At 55.6% G+C, this 9,824-nt stretch overlaps 1 protein-coding gene across 1 annotated transcript; it reads right to left on the bottom strand.

The window, feature by feature from the left end:
• Positions 1-2,641: 2,641 nt before the first annotated feature.
• On the bottom strand, positions 2,642-3,741 carry LBX1 (ladybird homeobox 1). The gene is given in 3 exon segments (XM_042863276.1): positions 2,642-2,789; positions 2,791-3,142; positions 3,294-3,741. Coding segments are annotated over 3 exon segments (825 nt in total). The 5' UTR covers positions 3,619-3,741.
• Positions 3,742-9,824: the final 6,083 nt, after the last annotated feature.

The raw sequence follows: 9,824 nt of genomic DNA, 5'->3' as shown, positions 1-9,824 counted from the left end.
GGGGGGGGAAGAGGGGGGAGGGTGGAGAGGGAATGGGGAGAAAAAAGAAGAGATAAAGCAAACAAATAAAGCCCTTTAACTAGATCTTCACATAAATGTCACAGTTTCTCAGCATTTACGATGTGCCTGTTTAGCATAAAAACACTTAAGGACAAGATTGAAGGCTTTGCGAGGGATCTGGACAGAAGTCAAAGCTATCGTTGGGAGGGGGAAAAATAATAATAATAATAAAAAAAAGGGGATGGGGGCGTGGGGGCGGAAAACAAGTGCTCTTCCAAACGGTACGAAAGAAAAGTGGATTTCATTGTAATTCATAGGCTTGTTCCAAATACCAAGAGAGAAAGGGAGAAGAATAGAAGCGCACAGATGCCCCGACGAAGGGAGAACAGCTCTGCTCCTATTGTTGCGGAGTTAAACAGTGGAAGGGAGGGTTAACCTAATCCATCAAATTGTCTGGAAATTGTGAAGAAAATTCAAAAACCATATGGTCTCCAAGCGCTCGCCTTCTCTGTGCTGCGGAGGGGCACGCTTGTTTCAGCATGGCGAACCGCAGGAGGCTGTATATGCTCCATTGTCGCTTGTCACTTCAGAGAAGAGGGCTCATTTGTCCCCAGTTTTCATGCTTTACGCTAAAAATTACAACCCCATCCATTCTCAAAGAGGAGAAAGATTTATTTAGCCTCGGAGAAACTGGACCGAAAAAAAAAAAAAAAAGACCAACCCAGCCCGCAAAGCAAAGCAGCCCCGTGCTATCCGGGCACTGCTCGGCGGAGCCGTGCCACTGTACACCAGATTTGTCTTTCTCACATAAATTTTGCGAAGAATAGGGAGAAACGCGCGATGTGAGCCTGCAAAGGAGGGTCACGGTGCCAAATAGGGGAAGGGGCTTCATTTCGGAGGAGGGGAAATAAATAAGAAAAGAGAAAGGAAAAAGAAGAAAAAAAAAAAAGAAGAAAGGAAAAAAAAAAAAAACGGGGAGCGGGGAGGAAGGAAAAGAAAAAAGAAAAGAAATAAAATGAAAGAAAAGAGAGAAGAAAAAAAAAGAAAAGAGAGAGGGAGAAAGAAAAGGAGGGGGTTAAGGGGTACCGGGCCCATTTCCCAGCCCCGCGCCCCGCAGTCGCGCAGCTTCAGGCCGGCGGCGGGCGGCTCCCCCCGGCCGCACAGCCTTTGTCCCGGCAGGTGGGGGCGGCCCTCCCCTCCCCTTTTCCCCCCCTTCCTTTCCCCTCTGCTTCGGCCGTCGGGGGGTGCGGAGGTGCGCGGCGCTCGGCCCCGCGGCGGGGACGGAGCGGCAGCGCCGGGCTCGGGGAGAAGGAGAGGAAGAAAAAGGAGCCCGAAGGCTGGAAGTTCTCTCAGGTGCTCCTTCCTTCCCCGCGGGTGCTGCGGCTCAGGGAAATCGAAATGAGAACGGGGTGAGGGTTCCGGGGGGTTCAGCTCGCAAAGAAGGACGTCGGGAGTGTATTAAAATGGTAAAGATTTTATTGTATCGGAAAAAAAAAAAAAAAAAAAAAAGGAAAAAAGAAAAAAAAAAAAAGAGCTATCTGTACAATTCTAAGAGACGGTAAATAAAGCGACACTGTCCCTATCGGAACTTAAATAGCAGGCCTGTCGGGTTTGTACAATTCAAACGAAAGAAAAAAGGGGGGAAAAAAAATAAACCCAGATCTTAAATCTGTACATTTTATTTTAATTTACAGCGTAATATTTAAATGTATCGATCTCGGGGTTCGCCCTTTTTATTTCCGGAGCATGCAGAAAAATTTCTAAAAAGAGTAAAAAATAATTCTAGGATTTTTTTTAATTATTATTTTCTTTTCTTTTCTTTTTTTTTTTTTATTTTGTTTTGCTTTGTTTCGTTTCTTACCACCTTCATATCAAAAATACGAAAGGCAGCTTTTTCACAAAAGCACAGCGATAGCAGGAAAAAAAAACGGTAAAAATAGCCTTTAATGGGTAAAACGAGGCAGAAATCGCACGGGGGGCAAATCTATGCTCTAGGGGAAAAATGAAAAAGGAAAAGAAAGGATTATAGTATTCAGCTTGCGTTATAACCCGTCCCCAAGTTCCCAAAATTGCGAAGGGGAAAAAAAATGCTTTTTTTTCTAAGGGGGAAAAAAAAAAAAAGCATCAAATCGATTCGTGCACATTTGAGACATGCAAGGAAGGAGAAGTCGCGAATTTTGTGCAGTCGCCGGGTTAAGGATCACCGAAATTTCCCCGAACGTGGCTCGTTTCGGCGCCCAGAACTCGGCTTGGCGCCGGGTTATGGATGAAAGAATGCCCGTGGTTAGCTGGTACAAAAAGAAATCGTAACCGAAACCTCGAAAAGAAGGGGGAAGGAGGAAAAAGAAATCCAATATATACGTTTAAATATTTATACAGAAGCCGTCCGTAATTGCACCATTCCGAAGATGTACGGGCGGAGGGACAGACCGACTCTGAGCCCTACGGTTTGGCGGTGTGGGTGAGCGCAGCCGCTTATTGCTGTGACCGAGGAGAGAAGCGGCCCGGCCCGGCCCGGCCCGGCCCGGGGGTGCCGGGTTGGAGCTCTCGATTTGACGGGGGTGCGTGTGGGGGGAGAGCGGGGCGACGGGCCGGGGCTGGGGGGCGCGGGGGGGGAGGTGGGAGGCCCGCCGGCCGCCCCTCAGTCATCCACGTCGATCTCCACGTCCTCCTCCTCCTCGTCCTCCTCCTCCTCGCTGTCCCGGCGGCTGCGGGGCCGCTCCGTGGGGGGCGAGGCGGGGCGGGGCGGCGGCGGGGCGCCGGGATCCCGGGCGGCGGGGGGGGGGCGGCGGGGAACCGGGCCGCGCTTTGCCCCGGCCCTCGGCGCTGGGCTCCAGCTCGGCCAAGGCCACGATGTCCACGGCGGGGTTGGGGCCCAGCTTCTTGGCCGACTCCACGTCGGCCTTCATCTCCTCCAGGTCGCGTTTGAGCTTGGCGCGGCGGTTCTGGAACCAGGTGATGACCTGGGCGTTGGTGAGCCCCAGCTGCTGGGCGATCTGGTCCCGGTCCGCCGGCGACAGGTATTTTTGGTAGAGGAAACGCTTCTCCAGCTCGTAGATCTGGTGGTTGGTGAAGGCCGTCCGAGACTTCCGACGCTTCTTCGGCGTCTGCCGCTGCCCGAAGATCGTCATCCCGTCCCTTCCTGCCGACGAGCCGTCACATTGCCACCTCGCCACGAACAATCCCCCCCCCCCTTCCCCGGCCCTCCCGGATCCCCTTCTCCTCTCCGCGCGCCCTCGGCTGCACGCACCGCCGCCCCCCGACGGGACCCCCGCACCCCGTCCTCGCCTTACCTTCGGCCGCCTGCAGCACGCTGACTTCCAGCCCCTTGAAGGTTTTGCTGGCCAGCTCCTCCAGGGCGCACAGCGGCGACGTCTGTGAGAGCAGCGCCCGGCCCGAAAGCGGCAGCCCGGCCGCGGGGTGCTTCTCGGCGGCGGACAGCAGGTGGGCCGTCCCGCACAGCGCGTAACTCCTCCGCACCGACGGCTTGTTGAGGATGTCCTCGATGCTGAAAGGGGTGAGGGGTTTGTTGGAGTTAGCCGGAGGCGGGAGGTGATCCAAAGGGCTCCTCCGTCGTTCTTCCCCCGAGGAAGGTTTGGCTTCTTCTTTGGAAGTCATGGTGGGGCCGGGCGGCGCGGGGCTGCCTTCCCCACCCGCTCCGGGGATGCGCTGCCGCGGGGAGAAGAGCTCTGGGAGGCGGCGAGCAAAAGTTGAAGCGCAGCTCCGGGTCCGGCCGCGGCCACGTCGGGGGGGGGAAGGGGGGCGGCCGCGGGGAGCGGAGCGCGGAGCTGAGCGGCCGTCGGTCCCGCGCCGGAGGTGGTCGCGCCGCGCCTCTGTCCCGGGGCTTCGGGAGCGGATTTTTTCCCTCTCTCTCTCTCTCTCTCCTCACTCTCTCTCTTCTCTCTCTTCTCTCTCTCTCTCCCTCCTCTCTCTCTTCCTCTTCCCGGCTGCTATTTTAAGAAACACCCCAAATCGCTGCACTTTCCCTGCCCTCCCCCCCAGGAAAAAGGGAGGATTCCTCCCCCCCCGGGGGCCGGTCCCTCACCTCCCCGGCACGTAATCAAAAATTAAAAAATAAAAATGAAAAATAAAAAAAGATACATAGAAATGTCTAAAAAAAAGAAGACTTCGAAGAGGGGCAGAGCAGCCCTCGCACCGAGCCCTCGGACCGGGGGGAAAGAGGCGAGAAGAGACGGGGTAATTGACTATTGCTAACAAGTTATTGTTGATTGGGAGGTAATCAATTATCTTCAATGACACTTTTCGCCCTCTCTCTCTCTCGCTCGCTCTCTCCCGCTCTGTCCAATGCAGGCTTTTGCAAGTTCGGAGACCCATTAATTAGGAGGCGGTATGGAGGTGGAGCCCGGTTGAATTATAATGCTGAATGCACTTGTCATATTCGGGCCCTGCTATTTGTTAGGACATATATATTTTTAAATTACATTACAAAGCAGCCTTTATTGCATCGGGGTAATACGGCACAGTGAATAATAATAATAACAAAACAAAATACGGAGGCGTCTTTTCAAAAATTATTTTACTTTATTATTACTATTATTATTTTTAATTGAGATTTTTTTTTTTCTTTTTTTCTGTTTCTCCCTCCTCTAAATCTCGGCTTCTACTTTATTTCAAACGTCTCTCTCCGGTTCAACCCGGAGCCCTTGTGCTGTTTTAGTGAGGGGAAGAAGGGGAGAACGTGTCTCCAGGTAAGGCAGTCCTTTCCTTTCCAACGAAACCCGAACACCGCCGCATCGGTGGTGCTGCTGTTTCCCGGCTCCCTACACCAGAGCGGGGCGCGGGGCCGTGGGGGCTCGGACCCCCACTGGAAGTTTCTGCGTGTGGGGCTGCGGTCTCTCCAGCTGTTTGGAGGCTCCCGTGAGGGGAGGGATGGTAATTTGTTATAGGGCCAGGAGACAAAGCACGGGGACGGAGGGGGGACGGCCGGCCCATGGAGGGGGGGGGGGGGGCAACGGGGGCAAATGTCCGCAGTTCTCTCCGCACGCAACCCGCGGCTCGACGGGGGGGTCCGGGCGCTGCGGGAGGAGATCCCAACGCCGGCTCCGGCCCCGACTTTCCCTCCTCATCCCGGCTGGCGACTCCCAGGCCGCTGTAGGTACCAAACAAGCACAAAAGAAGCAAATGGCTTCTCTCCTTAAAGCGCCCTCTTCCCATTTTTTATGGCTCTCTGGGAGTCTCTTTATGCAGTGACCTATTTTTAAAGGCCTATATTGGGTTATTCATCATATCAAATACTGCGAGGAGCTGGGGGGGAGCCGGTCGGGGGGGGAGCGAATTACACTGATTCTAAATCGCCGGGCTTCTTTGCTTTGCTAGGTAGATTATTTGCTTCGCATTGCTTGGGTTTTATGAAGTGATTTAAACATATTTTAACCAATTAGAGACTTTCCTCCTCTCCCTTGTGTCCCCTCGCATTATTTTCCAGCGTGGCGTTTTATGTCAGGATCCGGGTTTTATTGAGAACTCAGCCGGGGGTGCTGGTGTTATAATTACAGAAACGAGATTTTATTTAATTTATTTTATTTTTTAAGGATGGGGGGGAAAAAATGAATGGGGGAGGGGAAGGGGGGGAACCCAGGGCAGGGGACAAACTGTGCTGGTAACTGCGAAGAGATGCAAAGATTCCGGGTTTTCCTGCAGGGCCCACACTCCGCATCTCCCCTTCTCTGCCCGAGTTGGAGGCAGAGATTTGAGTGCTCCCCACTTCTTCTTTTTTTTTTTTTTTTTTTTAATTTTTATTTATTTATTTATTTATTTATTTTGGATTCCAGCAGAATCAAAACGGGTGGAGCGCGGGGGGCGGGCGGCAGCCTCAGGGCAGGTTCGTGGGGCCGAGGGGGTCCCTGTTCGTTTGCCTGTCCCTGGCAGACGGTGGCAGAGCTCGGGCGCTGTGCGAGGAGCTCAGCTCAGCTCAGGCCTTGCGCCTGCCCTTCTCCTCGACCTCCCCCCCCAAAATATCACACCGCTGGGAATAGGACATCTGGGATGGGGTCCGACGCCACTCCCCCGGCGGGGCCCGACAGACCCCTGTCCGCTGCGCTCTCGGCTGCAGACCCTTTGATGGTGTTGGTTTGTCCCCTGCGCTCCTTTTTGCCATCGCTGCAGCTCTCTCAAATCCGTACAGAGACCCCGTATCTGCTCTCCGGGGGTGGCCAAAAACGAGGGGACGGACGGACAAACCGGGTTGCCCCTGCCCTGGCTTAGCGGAACAGCTCAGCAGCACATCTCTGCACTGAAATTTATCTTATTTTATTTTAGCAGTCCGATTGGGAACTGGCCCCGAATTAGAGACCCTCCGCACCCCGCAGCCCCATAGCGTCTCCCCCCCCTCCGCGAGCAGCCCGGGGCGAATCCTGCCGCCTGCTCCAAACTTCTCATCCTTCGGGCTCTCCTCCTGCCCGACACGACGGCGGCTCTTCTCTCCTCATTTTGGGGCCGTTCGCAGAAAAACGCCCTCAATGGGAGAATTTCACACCCCTGCCCTCGACTGTGCCTAGGAGGGACTCGCCACCAGGCTCCTCCTGGAAAAGTTTGGGGCTGAGAGGGAAGCGGGGCTGGGGGTTCCCAGGGGGTCTCCGGAGCCGTCGGGGAGGTGCCGCGCCAGGACTTTGCCTTTCTCCAGAGGAGAAATGCGAGGGCAGCAGCGGCCTTTCCGCGGAGCAGAAAAGCCGAGACTCCTGAGGACGCGTGGAACCCCTCGGCTCCGAGTGGGCACCTCTGGAGGCGCAGCTCCTTGAGGGTTTTGGGGTAGCAGCGAGGTCCCTCCCCCCTCCTCTCCCCTTCCCCCAAGAGCGTTGCGCGGAGCGGCTCTGCGGGGGCTGCTCGGCTTTGGCTGCGCTCGGCCCGCTTTTGTCCAGGAAAATGTCACAGCGCTAGAATTAAAGCGGGCGGCATAAATCATTCAAGTGTTGATCACCAAAGTAACTGCGTACAAATGACACCTCCTTTCCCGACATAGCTGAGCCGTGCACGGCTCCCAGTTATGCTTGCCCTCTTTGAGTGCCCGAAACGCGTTGCTCCCTGTTAGCAGCGCGGGGAGAAGCAGCTCCGTGCCCTCGGGCTGACAGCGAGAGCGGAGTCCTGGCACAGCATCCCGCACGGGGCAGGGCTGGAGAGTCGGGATCCGAGAAAATAGCCGGGGGATGGGTGGAGGTTGGGCCGGGGGGAGGGGGAGAGGGGTTTCTCGAAGCCCCCTCCCCTACTTTTGGGGCTGCGAGTCCGGAAGAGGAGGGAACGCTTCTCCGTCGTCGATCCCATCAGAAAACAACCCCCTCTAGGTGCGCACCCGCCGGTGCCCGCCTCTGCTGGGGAGGGGGTGAGGGGGGCCCAGGGAGCTCGGTGGATCTGGGGAGAAGCCCCTCGGGGCAGCCGATCTGCGGAGGTCGTTTTGTAGCTGTCGTCCGCTCTTTCCTCCCCTCGCAAACTCTTTCCCTTGTGGGGGGAAAAAAACTTCGCTGCACCAAAAATAAATGTGACCCGAGCGCCCGCAGCCGCCCGAGGAGTTGGGGCCAGAGGCAGCGCGCCCGGCCCGGCCCGGCTGCAGCGCGGCTCCCGCACACGGCCCTGCCCGGCCCCGGGAAGCGGCCAAAGCCGCGCTCCTCCGGGGTCGCGATGCGGGACACTGGAGGGGGTGCGGAGCGCGGGGCGAAGCTCTGCCCGAGCCCACTCGCAGGGGAAGAAACCCTCAGCCCCGGAACCACCGCACAGAGCGGAGAAGGGGTAACAGCTCTGTCATTTCGTTTACAAAACGACTGCCAGGGAGAGGCAGAGGCGTCGAGGCAGGAGGAGCTGCGAGGTGCGGTCCCCCCCCGCCCGCCTTGTTTACAACTTGTTTCTGAAACCCGTGAGGGGAGCTGGGCACGGCCGCCCTATGCATTTGAGCAAGAGCCGGAGCAGCGATAAGCGGGGGTGCTCCCGGGCAGGGTGCCTAGGACCTGGGGCAAGGAAAAATAGGGGACCCTAGCTCTCGCAAATCAGACACAAACACAAAACTAACGCAACTCCCGAGACGCATCCACCTCCTCCTGTCACCTTGCACGGGGTCGGGCGGTTTTCCAACCTCAGATGTTGGGGATCAGCGCAGACCCCGCCTTTAGTGCAGCGACGGACCCTCCATCGGGGGGGCTCTGTGAGGAGCAGCGGGCGCTGTGGGCCGCTCTCTTTGGACACGGGCTCTCACCCGGCCGGGGAGCAGCGGGATGGGGCCCTCCTGCAGCCGCCGCATGGAGGGAAGCAGCTCGGTGCGTTTTTGTTCTTTTTAACTCCAGTATTTTCATTTGCAGACCCAGCAATCCTGTAGGACGCAGGCTCCCAGGAAGAACAGCCACGACGTGCCTATCCGTGGCCCGGCGAGGCGAGAACTTGATGTATTTTATTTTTTAGTATTTCGATGGGTGCGCTCGTCCCTTCTCCATCCCGAGACAGAGCAGACGGGACCACTTCCTCCAGATGAGGACAGCACAGGGGTTCCCCCCCCCCCCCGTGATTTGGCTCTGGACAAAACTTTGTTGGCCGGGGGGGACAGCGACATGGGGCTGTGACAGCCGAACCGCTCTGGCTCCTCCGAGAGCTGTAATATCTCCTCCGCTCCCGGCACGCGTGAATAATTCACAGGGCTGCCAAATCTATGTAACGTGTGTGGCAGCTCTGAAGGAGACGAAGGCCCTTTTTTGGGGGGCAGGAGGAGATGTGGGGAATCAATTGAAACTTAATATAGGGCGGCCGGGCGGGGGCGGGCGGGCGCGGGAGGAGAATGGCGGAAATAAGGCAGGCAACTTCTTCTAATAACAACTGGCTGTTAATAATTCAGGAGCAGTCATTGGATTATAGCGCAATATCCGAAGTACGCGGTGCCGGCACAGTGCGGGTGGATAATGTAATCGGAGCTCATTTCGGCTTCCAATAAATTACAGCAGCAAAAGTTTCCTGTTAAAGCAGTTATTTGTATTTCTTTTCTGAAGGTGATCCCCCTCCCTCCTCCTCTTCCAACAACGGCAGTGAGGAAATTAATTAAAAACTAATATTCCCACCCCTTGCAAAAGCAGTACCGAGATGAGGAGCGGGAGGCACTGCCAGAATTTGCCCATCATCTCTTTCAACTTTGTGTGCTGCCAGGCTGCTCCCCCCACACTTCTTCCACCTCACTTCTTTTTGTACTATTTCCCCAGCCTTCCTTTTCTTCATCCTACCCCATCCAGCCCCGTAGAACCTTTACAGACACGGGCACTGCCACGTCAGTGGGGGATTTCCAGCCCATGGACCTCCCCTTAGTCTCCCTTGGGCCACTAGTGGGACATGATGGAAACAACACCCTGGCACAGTTCTGTAGAGTCCAAGGCACTGATATTGCTAGAGTGATGGGTTGGCCATGCCCAGTTGTGTCACCCTTCCACCTGCCAGGGGAGCAAGCTTGGACCAGATTTGGGCCCCTGGGGATTTCTTAGGGCAGAATTCAACTCTTTCCCCAGTGATAAAATGCTACTAGGAATTAAAATATGACTGTCCCTAAAGTCAGTCCTTCATTTTAGCCTTGCTGTCCTTGTCCCTCTGGGAACCTGGAATGAGGGGGTAGCAGTGAGCAGCAGGGTCAAACAGTACTCCACTTCACTTTGAAATCACATGTGGGTGAGTGTGCAAGCCCTCAGATGGCAGCTGTTCTTTCCCTTCCAAACAGCAGCGCAGTGTAGCACCCCTCCCTGCTCCCCAACCCAGCTTTCCTCTTCTCACACCCCTGTTTCTCTCACCAGATCTTAACTAAATAAAATAAAATAAAATAAAATAAAATAAAATAAAATAAAATAAAA

The sequence above is a fragment of the Lagopus leucura genome, unplaced genomic scaffold (genome assembly GCF_019238085.1).
Source record: "Lagopus leucura isolate 7727_CA_CO unplaced genomic scaffold, USGS_WTPT01 Super-Scaffold_739, whole genome shotgun sequence".
In the NCBI taxonomy this organism is placed as follows: Eukaryota; Metazoa; Chordata; class Aves; order Galliformes; family Phasianidae; genus Lagopus; species Lagopus leucura.
This window is presented reverse-complemented; position numbering and strand designations above follow the sequence as displayed.